Source organism: Microtus ochrogaster, linkage group LG2 (genome assembly GCF_000317375.1).
Source record: "Microtus ochrogaster isolate Prairie Vole_2 linkage group LG2, MicOch1.0, whole genome shotgun sequence".
In the NCBI taxonomy this organism is placed as follows: domain Eukaryota; kingdom Metazoa; phylum Chordata; class Mammalia; order Rodentia; family Cricetidae; genus Microtus; species Microtus ochrogaster.
This window is the reverse complement of record NC_022028.1, coordinates 28,398,493-28,422,075: the sequence shown is the minus strand read 5'-3', so window position 1 is coordinate 28,422,075 and position 23,583 is coordinate 28,398,493. Positions and strand designations below refer to the sequence as shown.

Genomic DNA, 23,583 nt, shown 5'->3' with positions numbered 1-23,583 from the left:
CAGCCTCATGACAAGTGTCCCCCCTAAAGAATGTATTTGTAAATGTTTATTTTGTACACACGTGAGAAAAGGGAAGTTGGAGTCCCCTTTTGTGGGCTCTTAGTTTCATCAACAGAAGTACATAAAAACAGACACGCAAAGAAACTCAAGGACTAGGCCAGGCAGTAGTGGCACACACCTTTAATCTCAGCACTCGTGGGGCAGAGGCAGGTGGATATCTGAGTTCGAGGCCAGCCTGGTCTACAAGAGCTGGTTCCAGGACATGCTCCAAAGCTACAGAGAAACCCTGTCTTGATAAATAAAACAAGAAAAAAAAGAAGAAGAAACTTCTTGGAGGAGGCCGTTTGTTGGTTCCCGGGCACTTAGACCTGAAATAATCATACAGAAACTGTATTAATTAAATCACTGCTTGGCCAATTAGCTCTAGCCTCTTATTGACCAACTCTTACATAATAATTTAACCCATCTCCATTAATTTGTGTATTGCCTATCTCCGGCAGTGGCTCCATGACTGACTGACTGACTGACTGACTGACTGACTGACTGACTGACTGACTGTCTGTCTGTCTGTCTGTCTGTCTGTCTGTCTGTCTGTCTTTCTTTCTTTCTTTCTTTCTTTCTTTCTTTCTTTCTTTCTTTCTTTCTTTCTTTCTGCCTTTCTTTCTCCCAGCATTCAGTTCCATCTCCCTGCCTACCTAACTTCTGCCCTATCAACAGGCCAAGGCATTTTCTTTATTCATTAACCAATAAAAGCAACAAGTACAGAAAGGACCTCCCACACCAGAAACCCGAGGACCATGTTATCAGAGGCAGGCGAGCTGTAAATCCCCACGGCTGCTGGGAAGAAGGGCTAGAGAAGAGGACTCGTGCAGCAGAGGGCTGTGGAAGGAAAGAGAGTCACAGTTTATGAGTTAGAGTGTAGAAAACAGTGAAGCAGCTTGAGAGAGTGAGGGGGCGGGGGCAGGGTCTTCAGCGGCAGTGCGAGTGCCCAGACTGTCCCTGCTGCAAGCTTAGGGTTCTGGCCAGTATTCAGAAATCAGAGAGGGGGAAAACTACACTTGAGGTAGAAGTCTGCCAAGCTTGCGGTGTAGAGGGCTCAGCAGTGAGTCTGAGTGAGCTCCTATGTGGAGGGGAGTGCTCTGGGATGTATGTGTGCATATATCTCATTCAAGGGTTAGTTATCGTTGTCAGCTTTCATGAACGAACAGGTGGCCTCTGGGATGTATCTGTGCATATATCTCATTCAAGGGTTAGTTATCGCTGTCAGCTTTCATGAACGAACGGGTGGTGATTGACGGGCAAGCAACAGTGTCTTTGTACTATGTAATTTGGGGGCAGTTTGGAAGGCAGTGTCTTTTCCAAGAGCCAGAGATAGGGCTCAGACTTTCTTCGGTTGGTCTCTTGTTGGCCTGCAGGAATGCTGCGTCAATGTTGGGCTAGTCACCTACGGTGTTGGAATGAGAATGCCCTCTGTAGGCTCATATATTTGAATGCTTGGTCTCTAAGGTGGTGGAACTGTTTGGGGAAGGATTAGAAGTTGTGGCTGTGTTGGAGGAGGAGGTGTTTTGCTGGGGGTAGACTTTGAGGTTTCAAAAGCCCAAGATTGCTCCCTGTGCCTCCTACTTGGGGATCAGGTGTAAGCTCTTAGCAGCTACTGCTTCAGTGCCAGGTCTGCCTGTCTGCCGCCCTGCTCCCCACCGTGATGATCATGGAGTCACCCTTTCAAACTGTTAAGCTTCCAGTTACATTATGCCTTTTGTTTTTTTTCAGTTTTTTGAGACAGGGTTTCTCTGTAGCTTTGGAGCCTGTCCTGGCACTAGCTCTTGTAGACCAGGCTGGTCTCGAACTCACAGAGATCCGCCTGCCTCTGCCTCCCGAGTGCTGGGATTAAAGGCGTGCGCCACCACGGCCCGGCTACATTATGCCTTTTATGAGTTGCTTTGGCCATGGTGTCTCTTCGCAGCAGTAGATCTGTGATCAATCACAACCTAACACTATCCCTACAGTTTAATCTGTACTTCCCTACTTTCTTACTTCTCTTTTTGAGTGGCTGAGCATCCCTCCATTGTTTGAAACTACTGGTATGTCTTTTTTTCTGTTGAGTTTTTCGTATACTTTCCTCTCATTTATTGGGAGTACGTTGGAAATGACAGTGTCTCAAACCTGGTTCAATAGAATACAAGGTTAAATTAGTTTTTGCTCTGGGTTCTTGATACAGTTGTCCTAAACCCTTGTAATATTCTGAGTGATGGGAATGTCTTCTGCCCCTTCTTAAAATACTCAAGTTTATGTCAGGGAGCTGGGTTAGCCTGGGCCCCGGGCTGTCACAAGGAGATTGCCATCAAACTGGAAGTGTCAGCCCCACTCCTTGGACCTTGGGTTCTGGCCACAGACCTTGGTACAGTGAGATTGGGTTGGTGAAGCTATTGGAAGGGCATGGCTGCTATCCTAATTCTGACCTTGGCGTATTCTGGTGCTTCATTTGACTGTTTCCTGTTACATCCTCTCTAAACAGACCAACTAGGAATTCTAAGCATTGTCCTCAAGTGCTGTATCTAGTCCAGCACTGAGTGGGCAGTGGGGAGGGGGAGAACCACAGGAATTGCAGCTGTGCAGTTGGTCTCTCAGGTGGAAACAGCTCCATGGTATAAAGCCCTTTGCCTGGGAGGTCTTGCTGGCAGAGTGAGTGTATTTGTTGGGAACCCAGACTGGCGTTTAGAGGTTTGGTGAGTGGGTTCCTGGTGTGGGAAAAGTCCACATGTTCTATATCAGAAGCAGGGCTTAGGGTCTCTGTTGTCAGCAGTTTCCTGTTTCTCGTGCCATTCCTTACAACTTGTTCAAGATAGAGTGGCAAGTACCTCAAGAAACAGGCCATCCGAATCTGAAGGAACAAGGGCAGCGTTCAGCTGATAGACAACTGAAGAAAGACGCTAAAAAAAAGAAGCCACACTAGCTCAGAGTTGAGTATAATAAAAGGTTATTTATTTAGGGTAGACTCACAGATCACAGTCCTCTGCTTGAATGGGGAACAGCAACCTAATCCAGCAGCCTGGAAAGAGGCCAGATAAGTGCTTTACATGGGCATATATAGTGTAAGAGGCCACGCCGAAGTGGGTGGGTAACTTAAAGGCTACTGGGTAGGAATTCCTATAGCAGACAACCTTTGGGTATTGGAGTTGGAGGTGGAGGGGAGCATGAGCCAGAGGTGGCAGGAGGCAGGGTACAGGGAGACTGAGTTCTGAAGTCAGAAAAGGCAGAACATGAATGAAGAACAGTGGGCTTGGGCAGAACCTCACGTTGGCCTCTCTGCCCCAAATGCCTACCTCTGTGCCTCTTGTGGGTGCAGCCTTTTGGTGGTAGACATGTTGGCAGGTTTTAGCCCTGGCATATGCTCTCCATGCTAGCGCTATGGACTGACCATGGCCTGGAATTCAAATGTTGAAAAAATGGAGCCCCGATTGGGTCATGGTGTTGGAAGTCTCGTGAATATTAATATCCCAGAGGGCTGGTCTGTACATCTACCAAGTAACCACTTGTTGTAAGAATGTGTCATCCACAAACCTGTGAGTTCTCACAAGACAAAAGCCTGTTTGTCCTCACAGTTAGCCTCCAAATTGGATGGAGCACAGTTAGGTTGTTTGTAAGTCTTGGAGTCTGGAACTTGGTCACAGCTGCCTGAGGTGACTCACACAAGTCCAGGAATGTTTATTGTCACGTCTCGTGGCTCTCGTGGTAAGCGTCTAGTTGCTGAGACGAGTCACGGTTCTCTGTGTGCCCTGGGCCCACATCCACGCCACCTTTGCTTTTTAAAAATGTCTTTCCATTCTGCAAATGTGACAGTTTTAAGAACACCGCAGAGAACAGACAAGCGTCAAGGCAAGGAGCAGTCACTCAGGGCTGTGTCTTTTCGGATAGAGTGGTTTCATCTGTCCCTCTTCAGGAAGCTGTAACTTGGGACAAGCCTTGCTCTTTCTCTTAGAAAATGAAGCATCTATGCTCTCTGCTTTCCAGGGATATAAATACTTAAAACTTACTGTGCAGAAAGGCCAGTGTGTGCAGATCACATGGAAACAAACTGCTGAGGCAGGAGTTTCCTTGCAGGCTAGAAGGGCAATGGAACCTCTCTTCAGAGTGACTTTCAGATCTTTTGACCGCTTTTTTGTTGCTTGGATCTTTTTTTTTTCTTCCTTCCTGGTTTAGCTATTTTGAGTTTCTGTAACCAAAATAAATAAGTAAAGTAGAAGAACAAGAGAAAACATTTGGCCTTCTTCAGACAGCCTGCTTTTCAGAGGGAGTCTGAATGTGCTAGGGGAGAAAAACCATGTTGTCAGGGTGCTGAGACCTCGCAGTGCTATTCTGAGTATCGTTGAGCATTTTATAGCATTTTCAGAAATGCAAACAGAACAGCCACTTCTCGTTGATGTAAATACTCTAGGTGCCTGGCTTTCATTTGTGTTTTTCTTTAAAGAAGTGAGCAGGCAGCTGGTTTATGTCAGCAGCAGATCAGAGGTGTGGGGGCGGCTCAGCTCTAATCAAGAGAAAGAATTCAGTACCTGGGCTGCTCATGGGAGCTAGTGGTAGGCAGGCCTTCTGGGATGGCCGTGAACTCTGAGGGGTCCTCTGAAGGAGACTGCCAAGGTGGGGTCTTTGCTGTTTTCCTCTTAGTTCCTTTGCGATTGTGTAGTTTATTTCTGATTCCCTCCTCCCCTTATTCCAGTACACCTTAATTACTTACAGGTGCCGTCCCCACCACCATCACCACACACAGTGAGGCACTCAGTGTCCTCTTCAGACCCCCACTTGCCTGTCTTCTCTACCCCATCCCCACTCACTAGTACAGCTGCAGCAGTGGAGGCCTCCTGGGTCACCTGGCTGTCCTACAGTGGGGGCGGGGGGCTGAGCTGTGGTCTGTTTTATAGATGGGGAAACTGAGGTGTACGACAGTTACATATTTTGCCCTGGTTTAATCTTGCAGTGAGTCTGTGCTGTGTTATAGAAGGACTAAAAAATTCCTATGACATTTGCTAGCTTTTAGGTTTATTCTTTGTTTAAACATTATGATAAAATACACATAATATAAAATTTACCACTTTAGCGTTCCCCCCCCCTCTCTCTCTTTGTGTGTGTATCTGAGTATGCTAATGTGTACTGTACCACGTTTCTCTCTCAGCCAGTGTTTTAAATGTTTCTAAGTATATGGTTCGGAAATGCCAAGTATATTCGTATCTTTTATAACCTGTCCCCAGGATATTTTAATCTTCCCCATCTGATGCTATGGACCAATTATATAGCTCCCCCAGCCTTCCCTCCAGCTCCTGATTATTGTGCTTTCTATCATATGAATATGACCACAGTGAAAACTTCTTCATATATTCATACATTGTGTGTGCACATGTGTATGTGCCTGTGTGTGAGCGTGTACATGTGTACATGTGAATGCATATGTGTGCATAAATGTATGTGTACATGTGTGTGTCTATGTGTGAGTGCTTAGTGTTTTTACTTAGGCTCATCCGCATTGTAACCTATATTAATATTTCCTTAAGTCTAAGTGATATTCCACTGTGTTTATCACTCTGTCTGTTGTTCATCTGATCATAGGTACTCGGGTTGCTTCCACCTTCATACTGTTCAAAATGATGCTGCTGGGTATAATAATAGCTCAAGGCCTTGCTTTCAATTCTTTTTACTAATTCTTTGAGAATTTCGTACATGTATGCAATATATTTGATCATATTCACCTCCTACTCCTTCCTCTAATTTGTTTATTTTGGTGGTTGTATACACGATCTGGCCCGAGTGTGGTGGTCAGAGGGTCACTTTCAGGAGTCTGTTCTCAGTCTGCCTTGTTTCAATGGCCTCTGGTAGTTTCTGTTGCTGGGCGGTGTACTTCAGGCTAGCTGGCCCTTGAGCTTTCTGGTCAAGTTTTCTGTACAAGTGCTGGGATTATAGCTCTATGCCACCCCATCTGGCTTTTTAAAGTGGATTCCGGGAGCTTTCATGGCAAGCAGTTTTACCTCCTGAGCCATCCCTCTGGTCCCTGATCTTTGGTCTGATATGCACCCCCCATTCCTGCCTTCTTTGCTCTGCCCTACACTTGCAGTCCCCTCTACTCAGAATCCCCACCTGGAGCCCCCTCTCCCACTACTCACATCCCTCCCCTCCTCTCTCCATGCCTTTCTCTCTCCTATTCCGCACATCCCTGACTCCGCCTGCCATACCCCGCCCCATGACTTAATGATTGCCGGGGCACATTGTTAGCCTGACCGCCAGGAACCACTGTGTCACATAGGGTCTGCTCACACTGATGGCTCCCCCTGTGGAAAATGAGCCCTGAGTGCTTCCTCAGGTAGGGTACACCGCACTGAGTGTCATATTTGTGGCCGGAGGGACAGGTGCAAATTGTGCCCCTGGGCATTTGGTTTAGACCCCTACCCATATGGTGGCCCTCTTTGGCCCCACGAACTCTAAATGAAAAGACTGACTTAACCGTTCAAAAATTTAAGGCAGCAACCCGACAAACAGGCTGGCGTGGCTTGCTCTGCACAGTGTCCCCAGTATTGCCTTCCGCTGCTGTCTCTGTAGTTTGCACCCTCGAATGATGAGGCCCAATGGTACCTGAGCTTTGTGGGTTCCAGAACAGTGGGGAGAGTAGTGCTTTAACAAACTTTGCCTTGTCTGATGCTGGGGTACTGGGGAGAGTTTTCTGCCTTTCTTGCTCTCTTTTTAACAACTCCATTTTCGTAAGAAAATCTAAAGAGATAATACTCCTTTAAAAAGCATCAGGGAAGGTATATTTCCATTCTTTGAGAAAAAAATACTGCCACATTGTCCTTAGGGTCATCCTACATCTGTTTAACAAGCAAACGCCAGAGAAATGGTGTGGTTGCATTTTCTGAAGCACTCAGGTCTCTGTTGGTAGCCGAGATGCCCTGGAGAGAGTAACACTCCTTATCACTTCATGCTTGTTTCTTTGATAGTTGCAAAGTCAGCTGTCCATTGTTTGCTTCAGAATGAGTCTCTCCCTATAGCCCAGAAACTTGCTCTACAGCCTGGCTGGCCAGCAACTCAGGGTCCTCCTGTCTCAGCCTCCTAAGTGCTGTGATTATATGCATGACTCACCATGCCTGGCTCGTCAGAGAAGTTTTGCTCTTTGGAGGTGAAAAGTTGTTAGGTGTTTTCTTTCCGTTTCTTCCTACTGTCTTTACCACGTTCGATGTTGTTCTGCAAACTCTGACTTGTAAAGATTGGGATATGTTTGTGTTAGGAGGAGTTCCTGAGGACTCTGAGTGTGACACAGGATCCACACGTGTCTTGCTGCAGATGGCAGCAGTGACTCTGGCAGAGAATTTGCAGACAGTGAATTCCACCTCTGGGAACTAGCCACATCTGCTGTGAATGCCCATTCCCAGCAAACTCTTCTATCGGCCTGCTCCTGGGAATGCCAGGCTCTTAGGGCAATTTGCAGCTGGTTAGAAAGATTCTGGCCTTCTGGGAACCTTATGTGACGTTCTGGGATTTAGTTTTAGTTCACAATGTCAATATTCAAATAACCCAGGACACTTGGAGCGTCTCTTCCCCTTCTGGCTAACCGAGTTGCCCTCCCCAAAGGTGTCTGAGTCATCCAAATAGATTTGTTTGCACCCCGCATCTCTAAACAACATTGAGGCACATTTAATGTGCTGGTGGCTTTAGACCATCCATCAGCTTTTCTGTATTTGCCGTCTTTATACGTGGAGGAAAGCTTTCTCTGCAGAGCATATCCCAGTCATCTGATGGTTCCACAGAACTCAGGTACATGTACATCCTGCTGTCCTCATTAAGACGGATAGCCTTTACATATGAGTTCAGCATGAGAGTTCTGCTCCAAGATCAGCTGTTTTTAAGTTCTCCTTGCCATCCCTGCTAGTTAGAATTCTCTAGAGGAGCAGCCCATGGAACACACACACACACACACACACACACACACACACACACACACCATAGAATGCACTTACACATTACAAAGATTTCTGCAATCTGAAGAGAGACCAGAGCTTTATCAATTCTCTGGAAATAGTACAACAGTTGCATTATACCAGAGAAAGCCAAGAGTCTGGTGTTTGCTTAGTTTGAAAGACTGGTGCCTCAGCAGTCCCTGTCTATGCCAAAGACCTGGAGGATTCCTGGAGAGCTGCTGGTCCTCAGCCCACATTCAAAGGCAGGAGATGTTGGTTAGAACATCTGAGAGAGAATCAGCAGCAGCCACAAAGTAAATTAATTTGGTAGCAAGAGGCAAGGAAGGCCAACTGATCAAATGGCAGGTGATTTTCTTTTTTCCATGGCTTATTTATCTAGGCTGCTACCTGAAGGTGTTGCCTGCATTTGAGATGGGCCTTCCTATATCAGCCAAGGGCAATCAAGACAGTTCTTCAAGTGACACTCTGCTCAGATGACTCACACTTGTGGGAAATTGACATTTAAAAGCAGTCATCACACCGAGTTCATTCTTTGCTATTATAATCTACGTTGTGTATGTGTAGGTAGTTAGGACAGGGACTGTCCTCCCTGTGCAGGAGAGGGCTCTGCAGTGGAAAAAAAGAACCCCAAAAGAGCATCTGAGGGGCCAGTTAGTCAGGATCTTCCACAGCGACTCAGAGCCACCAGGCTGGCTGTGCCCAGCTTCAGAAGTCACTTCTGATCTCCTTGTGGTCAAAGGCTCAGAGAGGGACACAGAGCCACTCACCTTTGGGATAAGTACTACAAATGCCATCTTGGAGTCCTTGTGGTGGTTTGAATGAGAAAGGCCCCCATAGGCTCATTTATTTGAATACTTAGTCCCCAGTTGGTGGGGCTGTTTGGGAAAGACTGGGAGGTGTGGTCTTTATTGGAGGAGATTTGTCACTGAGAGTGGACTTCGAGGTCTCAGAAGCCCACGTCAGACTGTCTTGCTCACTGTCTCTGCTTGTGGATCAGGATGTAACTCATCTACTGCTCCAGCACCATACTCTCATAGCCATGCTCCCCACCATTATGACAATGGACTAAACCACTGAAACTAATGCTTTCTCTTATTGGAGTTGTCTTGGCCGTGGTGTGTATTCACAGCTGTGGTCTTAGTGCTGTATCACACTTACAGAACAGTGACCAAGACACTGCCTTTGTATAAGGTGACACCATGGAGCTTTGCAGGGGCACTGGGCTGATAGAGCCGTAGGTCAGGTGGAGCATTTCAGTTCACTAAGCTCACCCAGAAGAGCTAGAGACAAGCACTTGTCTGACCAGTAGCAGAATCAGTACAGCAATATTTTTCTGGAACTTTCTTTGCTGGTTATACTTGAAATATGCTCAGGGCACCTTCTGTTTGTACTTTTTATTTTGAATATTTTCTAAATTGAAGTGTTCTGGGCCAGACCAACAAGTGGTGACAATACTGCCCGTTTTCCTGAACTGCAGAGTGGCCTTCACAGGGGAGTAGGCTTCCTGTCTACCGAGGATTTACTTGAAGTTAATATCACTCTGGAACATTGCCGCATGGCATCAGGGTTGGGGGTTAGCTTAGGGGAGTTTTGGAAATGAGCACAGTGCCATTCTTCTCGGAAGAAAGTTGTTAAGCGAATATAATCTGGGTACTGGTGGTTTACACCAGTAATCTCAGCACTCAAGAGTTGAGGATTGCCGCAGGTTCTTGTTGGCCTGGGCTGCAGAATAAGATGCCGTTTAAAAGACAAACCAAGCAAAGCAGAGTGTGGTGGTGCACACCTTTAATCCCAGTACTTGGGAGGCAGAGGTGTGCGGATCTGTGAGTCTGGGACCAGCCTGGTCTACTTAGTAAGGCCAGTCAGGTCTGCATTTTGAGACTGAGTGAAAAAAACGGGCAATAACAGAAATTTTAGGAATACTCTAATTTGTCGCTATATTAATTTCTCCCATTTCTTGCCTCCCACCAGTGAGCTAGTTCAGGTCCCCCTCCCACCCCCTCCACCCCATTCCCAGTACTTTCCTTGTCCCCTCGGAGAGAACTGTCTTTTCTGCATCGGCTATATTCCCTTTCTTAATGAGATTTCTTGTGAGGGATGCTCTGGATACTGATCCTAGTCAGTATCTAACGGCAACAAGGTCTCCCCAAGTTCAGTGTCCAACCCTGTCAGCAAGGACATTTGCACGCGGTGTGTGTGGATTCCCCGTGGCTGACAGGAAAGAGGCAGAGAGGACCGTGGGCAGAATGTCAGGACTCACAGCAAAAGGGTCTATGAAATAGTCCACTGCTCGGCAATTTAAAGGGATTTTGCATAGTAGGTTCATATCCCTTGTCCGTAATAACTGGGACCAGACGTGTTTCAGATTCTAGAGGTTTTTATTATTTTATTTTTTAAAAATTACTTAATTTTATTTTATGTGTGTTGTGTCAGATCCCCTAGAACTGCAGTTACAGACATTTGTGAGCTGCCATGTAGGTTCTGGGAGTTGAACCCGGGTCCTCTGGAAGAGCAGCCAGTCCTCTTAACCACTGAGCCATCTCTTCAGGCCCTCCACAGAGTTTTTTTAAAAAGAGTATTTGCATGTCTTTGAGCTATCTTGAGAAGGGAACTGACTCTAAACACAAAGTTCATTTGTTTCTTATACTTGCAGCCTAAAGATAATTTTATATAATATTCCAAATAATTTTGAACATGAAACTGACTTTCATGGCATGGAATTTCCTGATTGTTGTAGTATCAGACCAAGGCTCAGAGTTTCAGATTTGGGCACATTTCAGATACCAGATTCTGAATTAGAAATTCTCAACATTTTGATGTGTTTAGATATCTATTATGTCACTGTTGGGTCAGGACCGATTCTCTGCAGTTCCTAGCAGTAACTGTGATCTGACACCTGGTAGATAGCCTGCTGCTGGTCAGGTGCCTGTGCCCAGAGAGGGAGAGGGCTGACAAGTGCCTGCTGTAGGAGGAGGCAGGGAAGTGCTGAAGGAATGGTTTCTTCAGCTTCTCTGGGTTCCACTGTATCATCATCAGGCTCAGAGGAGAGCTGGGGTTGAACCCGGCTTCTTTAAGCTGTGCAGTTCTTTGACTTCTGCTTTTTGTTTTTTTAAGGAATGAATCTTTCTTAAACCAGAATGTTGAGGACAAAATGCCAGAACTGCAGATGTACATAGGAATCTTATTTTCCACGTCTTTTAGTCTTGATTTTCCTGAAAACAGTATATGTTTTATTGTCTTTGTAAATTCTTTTGTTCCAGTGAAAAAAAGCATATAAAATTTTAAAAAGCATATAAAAATTAAAATTTGATCAGTTAGAATCCCTGAATATTATAGATTTAAATACTGATTTTTTTTTCTTCTCCTTTTTCTTGCAGCTGTTTGGGGCAACTTTGTTAACATGAGGTAATTATTTTTAATTGTTTGGGCATGGTGGTTGGGTTTTATAGAGTCGGTTGTAACTCAGTTTGATCATTAGTTAATTGAATATTTTTGATGAAGCTCTTAATGTTATTGCACATTCAGGTGCTTCATTTCTTCAATGGGTCTTCTCAAGGGAGACAAGGGATCTTAGAGTTTATTCCAGTGAAGTTCAGCTGGAAATGATGGCCACTGTGTTGCCTGCTTCCGTCTGTCTCCCCCCTCCCCCCGTAGATGCGCACAGTTGATACTAGCCTTTATTACTCACATGCACAGTGCATTCTGGGTGTCTTGCGTGGGAACGTGGGGCCTTTTGCACAGCTCTTTCGTGGTTAATCTTTTGCCTCGGGGAGCCAGCTACAGCTTGAGCCTTCCCTACCTCTAAACTGCTTGAGACCAGAGAGACATTCAGATTATACAGGTTTTTCATTTTTTTCATGTTTTAGAATATTTATGCATGTGTAATGAAACATGGGGTAGGACCCATGTTTAAACACGGAGTTCACTTGTATTTCTTATACATACATACCTGAAAGTGACTTTACAGATACTCTTGGTCAGCCTGTGTTTTGACCCTGACTTGTCACCTGAGGTCAGCTGTGGAATCTTCTTGTTGGCTTCACCATGTTTCAGATTTCAGAGTATTTGGGATTTTAGATGCTTGGATTTTCAGTTTGGGATGTTTGTCTGTACTAGATGTGGCTGTCTAGACCTCCTTTCTGTCTTGTGGGACCCTCTAGCTTGAGTGTACATGTTCTGTTGTTGTTCCTATTTTGCTTTGTTTGTTTTGGGACAGAGTATTACAATGTTGTACAATGTACTTTGAATTTACAGTGTAGCTCAGATTGTCTCAAGTCCATGATTCCCCCACCTCAGGCTCCCGACTGCTAGGATTATAGCCATTTATTATCAATCTGGTCTTCTAAAGTTTGTTTTTTAATAGGCAGTAGGGGTTCTAGTAAGATTAGGGATCCTTGTGTAGCAGGTTAAAAAAAAAAAAAACACCTAAAAACCAGCTGAAGAGTAAAAAGCTTTCATTTTACCAGCAGGTTTGCTACAATAGTGCACTTGTCTGCCTACGGAGACTTTTGCTCCACTTTGCTATCTCCTGCTATCAGGAGACGGAAGAGTACCACTGCTGTTCCTGATGGGGATGTTGGCATTGGGATCTTGAAGCTGCACACAAGAAACAAGCTGGCTTCCCCACCCCGAGCAGCCTCTTCTTGTGGAGTTGGTTTTGCTTGCAAGGCTGCTGGGGCTGTGTTGATCTGATTCCCACTGCCAGTGTGTCCCCTAACAAAGGCAGCTGTGTGTGGATGGGTGGGGTGGTCAGGTCTCTTTTAAAGGTACTCTGTTTTTCCTTGGAATAACTACAATTTTGTGTTAAATCCCTGAGAAAACCCAGTAGACAAGCACAGACTCCTATAGACATGCTACACCCTGCATCTTAAAATTTCTTGTTGGGTGTAACATGGAAGTAAGATTATTTAGTTTAATTGAACCAGTCTGTTGAGGGGGAAAATCCCAAGTGTTCTTAGACCTGAGGAGATTGCCTCACTCACACTCTCTCATTGTCCTCTTCTGTGCCCCCTGCTGGGGAGAGCTGGAAGTGTCGGTCAGTACTTGAGCAAGATGGGCAGAGGGTCTGTAAGTAGGATTTGCTTTGGGGTAATTGGTTCACAAACAAATCTTGAAGGCACAAAGTCTTCCAACTGATCTCAGTTTTGCAGCTTTCTGCTCAACAGGTCTCTCCAGGAAACCAGTGAACTAAAGCTTGAAAGCAAGATCGAAGAGGTTAGTCTCTCTTCCGCTCTGCTTCTGGCCCATTCATACATATATCTGTCAACCCACCTTCCTTGGGGGGATGGGGGGGATTTATGCGCCTTGATGCTGTTCGGTGCCTCTGCAACTGAAGCATCATTCTGTTCCGTATGGGGACTTTCTGCTTGTTGTCTGTAGACCATTTGCCCTATTAAAATCTGTTCCCTCCAGTGTTAAGCTAGGACAAAAGTAATAGAAGGCCTGCTTGCTTTAAAACTGAATTTCTGCTTTAAAACTGATTTCTGTTCTTGTTCCAGATTGTTGAACCATTAAGAGAGAAAATCAGAGATTTGGAAAAAAGGTATGCACCCTTTTTTGTTTTGACTTTAAGAAAATGTCTTAGGTGAGTGACAGGAAATATCAGTGTTTAAAATGTTCATCTCAGTTGAGTTCATTGTATAAGAAAGTTATGTGTTAACTTAGAGAATATAAAAAATTAAGGCATTCTCAAGAGAGACCTTTCCCTTCCCTACGCAGCTGAGTGTTTAAAGTGGAGACATAGCGGTGATGGTTGAGAGGCCGTCTGTCTGTGTTGTGCAGTCTCCTGGAGCTCAGTGTATCCTCACTGGTCTTGAGCTGAGCTCATAGTCCTCCTACCTAGACCTCCAGATTATTCTGGAATTACAAATCGTGCACTTCCACACCAGGTCCTGGATGTGGTGCTTTAAAATATTTAAAAACCCTTTGTCATTAAGGACAATTTTTTTTTTGAAAACAATAGAATTCCTTTAAGAAAACAAAAAGGGAGATTTTGTTTGTTTGTGATTTGAAGTTAATTTTTACTGTGGTTTTGATAAAATCTTGACAAGAGATCATAAGTTTTAAAAGTCAGAGCCAGTGGAGACTTTCCTCCCCAGCGCTGGCACAGTGCCTTTTGGCTCTATCAAGGCTAGCCAGCAAGGACAACGTTATCAGGCCAGTTCTAGACTGGTTTCTCAGTGTTCAGCAACCCAAGTGTCTTCTATCTTCAGTGGCAGTCTTGGAACCTGGTTATGGTACAGTGGTGACAGCTTGTATTATTTGGGGTGCTGTGGGACCTTCCTCATCAGTAACACATAGGCAACGAGATTTTAATTAAGTTATCTGTGATTGCTAGGAGTATCATTGTCCCTCCATGCAGGGCACCTGTATTAGTCAGCAGTGCCATGATGAAACACCATTACCATGACAACTTAGAAAAGGAAGGGTGTATTGGGCTTATGGTTCCAGAGGGATGAGGTCATGATGGCTACAAGTGGTAGGCGTAGTGCAGAACAGAAGCCGTGCTTTCCATCTTAAACCTCAAGCAGGAGCAGAGAGAGAATGAACTAGAAATGGTGAGTCTCTTAACTCTTAAAACGTTTCTCTAGTGATACACCTCCTCCAGCAAGGCCACACCTCCTAAGCCTCCATAACCAGCACCAACAACTGGGAAACCAGAATTCAAATGCCTGGAACATGTGGTTCATTTTACATTCAAACTATTGTATTGTACTCTCTGGCCTCTGTAAAGCAAAATGCATTTTGTCCTAACTTCAAAGGTCCCTGCAGGCTTTTATAGTCACAACACCATGTAAAGGGCCAAAGTCTCCTCTGAGATTCCATTTAGTATCTGAATTGCTACCACCTGTAAAATCGAATTATATACTCCTGACATAAAATGGCACAGAAGATATGTTACCATTTTAAAATGGAGGAATGAGGGCATTGTGAGGAAATGGTGGAGGAAGCAAAACTGAAGCCCAGCAGGGCAGACTATAGCCTACAGTTCCAAAGGGCTTAGATGGTGCCATCCCTCCAACTTTGACACCTCCCTTGGACTGGTATCTTGGCAGATACCTCATGGCTCTGGCATTTCTAATGTCTCATGGTCTCCAACACAACCCAGACTGTGCTTTTATAGCTTCACACAGTGACTTCCCAGGGCTGTAACACTGGGACTCTCCTGACACATGTTGCCTGGCCGTGGATGTTCTCTGAAACTGCAGCAGATGCTGCTGCAACCCTTCACTCTTGCACCATACAGACAACACTGTCAGTTCAGCCGCCTGCAGCCACGTTAGCAGCTTTTGATTGCGGTTGTCTTTAGGAGTAGAAAACACCTTATGCCCTTATACCTGCTTGTTTTTTGTTTTCGGGGTTTGTTTGTTTGTTGTTTTTGTTTTGTTTTTTATAAGTTTGAAGCTTACCTGGGTGGGATCTCACCCTTCCCATTGTTCCAGTTCAGAGGAGGCCTCTCCCTTATTGTGTTCATCTCTTCAACAATTGCAGCCTCTATTCTACCAACCTCTGTACTATTTTAAGCTTGTCGGTATTCCTTTTCTCTGCAAACTATGCAGTTTGTATTCTTTTCTGCCCCAACAGCTCTTTTTATTGTAGACCCACATAAGAGTGATTGCTAATAACCATGCCTCAGGATCTATTTTGGGCTCTCTTGAAATCTCCTTTGCCAAAGAAATAAATCCATCACTTTTAAATTTACCGTGGGTAAGTTCTTTGGACACAAACAAAGCTATCCCGTTCTTTGCCACAGTATCACAAAAGGCAGTTTTTATTGCGTTTGCTAATATTGTGTCCTTCTTTGAAGCCTCTGGGCCTGGGCTTCCACAGTCTGTAGGGCTCTTAGCATGGCTCTCCTCCAGGCATCCACTTTAATGGCCTTGGGTTGATTTTTGAATAGGGTGAGTTAAGGATCTCGTTTCATCCTTAAGATAGCCAGCTTCCCTAGGTCTGTTTGTGGAGGATGCTCTTTTCTCTAGTGAGCATCTTTAGGGATCTTTGTTAAAAATCGGGTGGTCGTACTTTTGTGGCCTTGTGTCAGGGTCCTCCATTCTATTTCACTGACCTCTGTGTCTGTTTTTGTGCCAGTACCATGCTGTTTTTACTATGTGACTCTGTAGTGTAACTTAAATTAGGGATGATATTACCCCAGGAATACTCTTCTTATTTAGGATTTCTTTGGCTATCTGGGTCTTTGCTTCCATATGAATTTTAAGCCCCCTCCCCCCAATTCTGTGAAGAACATCATTAAACTTTTGATATTGTATGGAATCTGTAGATTGCTTTTGGTAGAATAGCTATGTTCACAGTATTAATTCCACCAATCCATATGCATAGGAGGCTTTTTATCTTCTACTGGCTTTCTCGATTTCTTCAGAGTTTTAAAGTTTTTCCATTGTGGTTTTCCTGCATCCATGGTCAGGTTTACTCGAAGGTTTTTTGGCTGTTTTTTTTAAAGCTGTGGTGAATGCAGCTGTTTCCCCAGTTTTCTCAGTGTATTTGTCAATGATATATAGGAACAATACTGAGTTTTTGATTGTTGATTTTGTATCCTGATGGCTTTAAAGTGTTTATCAGTTCTAAGTGTTTTCTGGTGGAGGGTTTAGGGTTTCATCTTTTACAGTCATATCATCTGCCAATAAAGATACTTCGACATATTTCTTTCCTATTTGTTTCCATCTTTTCTGTTTTGCTTGTCTTATTGCTCTGGTTAAGACTTCTAATACTATTTTGAGTAAGTGTGGAGAAAGTGGTCACCCCTGTTTTGATTGAGTGGAATGTTTTGCATTTTTCTGTTTACTAAGCCAGCTGTATGTTTGTATGTTTATCATGTTCAGTGTTTATTATGTTGAGACATGTTCCTTTTAGTCTGTGTTTCTTGAGGATTTTTTGACATGAAGGGATGTTGGATATTGTCTAAAGTCTCCTTTTTTCATTTATGACCATGTTATTGATGTTGTTGAGTTCTTTTGGTCAGTTGACATTATATATTACAGTTTACATTTCCATTGATTTGTGTATTGAGCCATCCCTGCATCTCTGGAAGAAGCCTGACTTGACCGTGGTGAATGATCTCTGTGATGTGTTCTTGAATTCATTTTGTATCATAAGGAGTTGTCTTACCTTTCTTCAAAGAGTAGAGTAAGGGATCAGCACACGGGGAATTTTATTTTGCAGGTGAGAGTACCAATTTAAAAGGAAAGTGGAGATTGAATCTGTGGTTGGTAACAGGATCCCTTAGCAACCATACAGCTTTACCTGTTTGTGGGTCTGGGTCTGGAGACGCCAACCAGGAGGTACTGGAGAGTGTTACACCTCTGTCCTTGCAGGTCCTCAGCCAGCTGAGAACAGTGTGCGAGAAACTAGTCTGCAGAGGGCGAGAATGACATAGGCAGTGGCCTTAGAGGATGGAATAGTAGGTGTACTCAAAGACATGACCGATTCCCGTCTGCAGTAGGAGTGGTGGATCTTGCCGTGGTCTGCCTTAGGGGGTCTCAAAACCTGGACTGGTCTTCTCAGATGAGCAATCTAACGCTGAAGTCTCAGTTGTATTTCAAAACCCCCAGGGTAACTGGCTAAAAGCCAGACTCTGGAAAAGGTTGTTCTGGCCGGAGGTCTATATAGGTTCAAGCATGTATGTATGCAAATGAGGTATAGATTAAGGACCAATCAGGAGAGACCTTAATCAGCCTGGGAAAGGAAAACAAAGCAGACTGGAAGAAGGAATGTTTTCTGTCTGGGTCATCCAGTGCTGTTGTTGTGCTAGTGGGGAAGGAAGGGTATAGCCACATGGTACGTTGAGCCATGGCTGCCAGCTGTAGCCAGGGTCTCTCCAGCATCACCAGCACTTGAGAGGCAAAAATGGGATACTGTCCAACATGCTGGCTAGCTATACTCAGTAGAGTCAGTGAGCTCTGGTTCAGTGAGAGATCCTGTCTTAGTAAACAAAGTGGAACGCTATTGGAGACACACAGCATCAGCTCCGGGCCTTTCACCTATCACGCATGTGCATGCATGTGTGCGCATGCACTCACTCACACAGTGCACACACACACACACAAACCTTCTCAAATCACCGCGATTTCTGTAAACTGTGATGATCTAAATACATGTTCATAAAAACATTTTCGTTCTTTTACAATTAAGTAGTTTCTTCATTAAACATTGGAAGAAGAATGTAGTTGTGTTGAAGTTTCCCAAACTGAATTCCTGAATTCTCAGGCGCATGGATTGAGGCTACTCCTTCCCTGTCTGCACTTCTGCATGGAGGTCTGACAGATAGTTTCAGAACAAGCCCGGGATTGCCACTCTTGTCTGCATTTGCCCCTCTGTCTGCCCGTGTTTACAGCTTGCAAGGGAGCCTGCCATTCTGAGAGTATGGAACCTCTTCCTAGGGAAATTCCGTACTGTAAAAACAAGGCCTCTGCTCCGTTTCAGCCCGACTGCCTGTTCCCAGGGAACAGCCCCCAGATAATGAGTGTGCTGCTCTGTTTGGTTCAGTGACCATTAACGCGCGCACTTTGTACCAGCTCTGTGCGGGACAGGGAGATTGCGGGCAGCCTCACCCCTCCCCTGTTACAACAGTAACTACAAAGCTGCACAGATTCATTAAAGCGCTGCCGGGGACTCTACCTAGGAAGGAGCTGCAGAAACTTCTAGAGCAGGAGAGTTTTATTCTGTCTCTGCTGTCTTGAGAATCAGTCTTCCGCGTGGGCCTGTGACTTCACATGGTCTTGTGCTTTATCTGATGCAGTACCCCACAGTACTGCCAGTGTGTGTGTGTGTGAGAGAGAGAGAGAGAGAGACAGACAGAGACAGAGACAGACAGAGACAGAGAGAGACAGAGAGAGAAAGGCTGGTCTGGAAATGCTGATCCTCTTTCCTCTGCCAACCGCAGGCTGAGGGTTGATGTGTGTGGTACTGCCATGTCTAGTGCAGTCCATTACCTGGCCGAGTACAGCTAGTGCTTCTCATCTGCTGGCCAGCAGCTCCTTTAACTTTCAGTCCATCTCCAGTTGGATGCCAACAGGGATAGTTAAGGAGCGTCTCACACTATACTAGCCACTGTCCCCTCTGTTCCTCTCTGGAGGGGAAAGGAGTGGCAGCCATGCTCTGAGAACAGATAGAAAAAAATACTCAACTGAGATGTTTTACAACTAAGATGTTTTAGCAAAAAGATTTACATGTATATCTTTTTAAACAATGCATTCCTTTATCAGTAGTGAAAAAGGATCAAACCTCTTTGTCTCCAAACAGGCAGGGCTGGCACACACCTTGGTGGAGTAACGATGTTTCCTGCATGGATTGTCAAGCCAGGCTTTGCCTGCAGGGTTCTGAGAAATGTTCCCCTGTGTCTGTACAGAGCCTGGGGAGTGACCCGGGAACCACATTGGACTGACTTTCCCTTTTAATCTCTTCGTATTATAGTTTCACCCAGAAATACCCACCAGTAAAGTTTTTATCAGAAAAGGACCGGAAAAGGATTTTGGTAAGTTTGCACACCAGATTCCATTTATGTTATTAAGAAATTTGCTCTTCTACCTCCTCAAATGAAGCTTTATACTTTTTTATTTAAAAATACAAATTTGGAGCATATATGTGTGTGTGTGTGTATGTGTGTGTGTGTGTGTGTGTGTGTATACATATATTTGTGTGTATTTACATCAGTGCAGTGTTTTGTATTTTGTTTGCACTGTTTTAGTGGCATCACATACTGACAAGGAACCTTGTACCATTAGCAGTTGCTTTCCCTTTCTCCATTAGCTCCCAGCATCCACTGAGGCTGCTATCTGTTCCCAGGGCTTTGCCCCATTCAGATGTTTCATGTGCTGCAGTGATGCACTGTGGCTTCTTGGGTCTGGCTTCTTTGACTTAGAGTGATGTTTCCAGTGTTATCCACTACCTTTCTTTCCATGGGTGAACAATACTGTACCTTATTGATGCCCCAGACCTTGTTTGTCTGTTTCTCAGTTGATGGACTCGAGCGGTTTCTGCTCTGAAGCTGTTGTGAACCGTATTGCTATGAGTATAGGTGATGTTGTGTAGACATGTGGCTTTTTCTTGTGTACTCAGGAATGAAAGAAATCTACATTGAAAAGGTTATATAGTTAGAGAAGACATGCATTCATATGTATAAAGCCCAAAGGCTCCTTTTAAATAGAATTACTAGAACTAAACAAAGAGTTCAGAGTTGAAGAATGCAGTCTATATGGAAATCCTTGAAACTTTACCCTTGCAGCTTTTAATTTTCTCTGGTGCTTGGACCACAATGGTGATCACCCTGGGAGCTTCCCTGGCAAGAGTCTCCTTGATAAATATTAACTCAAGCTCTTCAGGAGAAAAGCCATATCTTATTTTGTAGGGCACTACACAGAGATTTTATTGTTGTATTTCTTTTGAAGTCACACCTTTATTGGGGTACCGTACACATAACATGTAATTCACTGTTTAAAGTGTAATTTGTTGGTTTCTATTGTAATCCCAAAATAGCACAACCCTCACCAGATCCAGCTTACCATAGTCATGATGCCCCAGAGCTACCGTGCGGCAACCCTGGGCTCACGTTCCTGTCTGCCTGTGTCTACCAGTTGGCTTCTTCATATGGATAGACTGATGCCATGTTGGTTTGGCTGTGATGGCTCCTTTCAGTTAGCATGTTTCCAAGGTTCATCCATGCTTCATTGGGACTGTTCTTGGGCTCATTGCCCGTCTTTGTATCTTTGGGTATTTTTTTTAAAAGGTTTTCCTTCTTATTGCTGGATCATAATAGAGGTTTTGTGTATTTTAATAAGTTGTTTAACACAGATTTTGTGCATATTGTTTTCCCATTTTGTGAAAATTATAACCAATAAATAATCAGCATGCCCTTGGAGAGACGGAAGAGCTCCTCTTTTTGCATGAGTTGTGACTCAACTAATGCTTTGAAGAAGTCTAACACCCTCCACAATTTCTTAAAGCCTTCATAGGTCAGATGACAGTGTGGCCACCCAAGAGTAGTCTCTGGGTCCCCTGTCCACCAAAAGGAATTTTCCTCGCAGTGAAGCCTGTTTACAGGAGCAGAAATTGTGAGAACAGATGTTTTGCTGGCTGATGTTTTAAAGGTAGCAATAAATGCACACACAGAACGTTTGCCAACAATGGGGAAGGCACAGATGTAGCAGATAGCAATAAAACTGTGCCTTTCTTAGCCATCGAACCACAATAGGACTTCTGTTCAGATAGCTGGACAGAGGAGGGCAGAGAGGGCACCTGTGCTACAGGCAGTTTCTGGCAAGTGTTTCTCTTCCCCAGATAAGGAATAGGGGCTTTAGTCAGCTGGTGGAAATCAACACAGCAATAAAACGTAATGCAAGATTTCTACTAAACTGTCATAGTGTAGACTAGTAATTTCGTTTTGTTAGAAGTGCATAAAAGTGTGTGTGTATGTCTGTCTGTCTGTCTTTCTCTGTGTCCTTATCAACTCTACTTCAGGTGCCTTATTTTATTTTTTTAATTTGTTGCTTGTGTTTTAATGGTATAGTTCAGAAGTTACCGTCCAACCTAAAGTCACAAAGGTTTGTCATGTCTTTTTCTAAGCGTTTTCTAGGTTGAAACTTAAATCTAGGACTGTGTTATTATAGAAGTGAGAATATAACTACTCTCAGGTAGGGATGAGGGGAAGGTTTCTGTTGTAGATGAGGGAGAGCACAGCCAGAGGCGTCTGAGTGAGTCCAGAGCAGGGAGAGAACCCAGCATAGTAGGCTAAACAAGACCAGCAGACTGGAGCAGGCCACGAGAGGAAAGGTAGAGGGGAAGAGCAAAGAGGAGAGAGGGCGGGGGTGGAGCTTAAAGGACCAAGAAGGCACATGGCCAAATGACAGGGTTATATAGGAATGAGAAGCTGGGGGAAGGGAAACCCATGAGCTGGAGAAGTTTAGGGTAGAGGGGTGGAGCGAGAAGAACTGAAAGGAGCCCCGGGTACTGAGTGAGCCTGGAGTCCAGCAAACACTTTGGTACATTGCTAGGAACTACAGTCAGCCATTTGTCCTGAGTTTTTTTTTGGAACTGGCAGTTATATTATGAGTTAATTTCTGAATGTGATGTTAAGTGACGGGCATTCTTTCTTTTGCTTCAGTTTCCTTCACAATCCAGTACCTTTGCTGGGAAAATCATTTGCATATAAGTAGTTATATCTGGACTGTCGTATCCACTGACTTATAAATCAGTGTTGATCATTGTGGTTTCGTAGTACGTTTTGAAGTTAAGCGGCATGTCTTCCCGCTTTGGTATCCCCCTCCTTGTGTGTGAGAGTGTGAGCGTGCACATGTAAACAGGCATGTGTGCATGCGTGCGTGTGTGTGTTTGTGTGTGTGTATGTTTCTCCAACATGGTTTGACTATTCTGAACTTTGCAATTCCTTAAAACTTTTAGAATCAGCTTGTCAAATTTTCCCTGAAAGCCATCGGTGGTTCTGGTAGAAACTTAAATTGAAGCTCACTTTGAACCATCTTGCTGTCTGAACCTTAGGCCATATTACCCTTGATGGGATCGTAGATGTCTTTCTGTTGTTCTGGACTTTCTCAAGGTACCAGTACCAAAGGCTGTTCTAGTCTGTCTGTTGCCGTGTGGCAGACTGACCACAGATCTGATGGTCTGCAGTTGTGTTTGTGTTGCTGTTTTACCTTGCACATATAATTTCCACCCCCAGAGTGATAGCTTCTGATGATAAGAAATGTCCTGGCTTGTGTTCTAGAGACCAGGGTCCTGCATCTGACCCAGATACCATGTCATACAGCAGCAGAGGTAGAGAGCAAGGGAGGACAGAGGCTGAGCCTTCGCTTTTATAAGGACCCCACTCTCGCAGTGCACCCAGGAGGGGAGATCCCTAAGGGCCTTTGGCTCCACCTCCCATCATAGTTGCCACATGACGTGAATTTCTAACAAGGGGACTTTGGTGGACTCAAAGCATAGGCACACTGGTAAATACCACGTGGTCTTGCCAAGGTTTTCTTGCAGATTTTCTTTCTCTTTATACCTTCCTGCCACAAATGTACTTAGAATTTTTGGTTCATCTGCCAGCTCATAGGTTAAGGACATTTCAGCATCATTTGGGGCCCAGGTCTGACATATTATTAAAACCTAAAGCCTTTTGCATAATGGTCAAAGCCTTATACACAGAGAAGGTTTGTCTGGAAATTTCTTTTTGTTGATTTTGCTGGGCAGCATAAGTTAAACGCTCACCTTGAACAAGCCTATTTGAGTGACCCATTAGTGCCCAGAAAAGCAAGAAGTCCACGGCGTTGAGATGAGCTGTAAGTTCAGAGCTGTGCCACATTTGGGTTCACCGTTGGTCCTCTTGGGGAAGCTTTGTAAAGGCTGAACTTCTGCTGGTGTTTCCATTTGAAACGGTTGTCTGACGGGATAAAATTTACAATTAGAGCATTATAACGTAATATGTATATTATAAAAACCCTTAGTCATTTTCCCTAGAAGGAATTACTCCTGAAGAAGGAAACAAATGGAATCTAGTGCATGTTAGTCCTTGCTGCACACGATGCCTCCAAGAGTTGCCTGTTGAGGGTGTGGAAATGTTAGAAGCGGGCATGTATCATTGACCACTGCACTTCTGCCCCTGTGGGTGTCTGCA

At 44.5% G+C, this 23,583-nt stretch overlaps 1 protein-coding gene across 2 annotated transcripts in view; it reads left to right on the top strand.

Annotated features, from left to right (window-relative positions):
* Uxs1 (UDP-glucuronate decarboxylase 1) overlaps positions 1 to 23,583 on the top strand; it is a 66,004-nt gene that overhangs the window by 5,775 nt on the left and 36,646 nt on the right. The window contains exons 2-5 of one of the 2 annotated variants that reach the window (XM_005360005.3): positions 11,336 to 11,363; positions 13,109 to 13,172; positions 13,457 to 13,500; positions 19,386 to 19,446. In XM_005360005.3, the coding sequence (XP_005360062.1) occupies positions 11,336 to 11,363; positions 13,109 to 13,172; positions 13,457 to 13,500; positions 19,386 to 19,446 (197 nt within the window). The remainder of the gene's footprint in view (positions 1 to 11,335; positions 11,364 to 13,108; positions 13,173 to 13,456; positions 13,501 to 19,385; positions 19,447 to 23,583) is intronic. The other variant, XM_005360006.3, reaches the window with a different exon arrangement.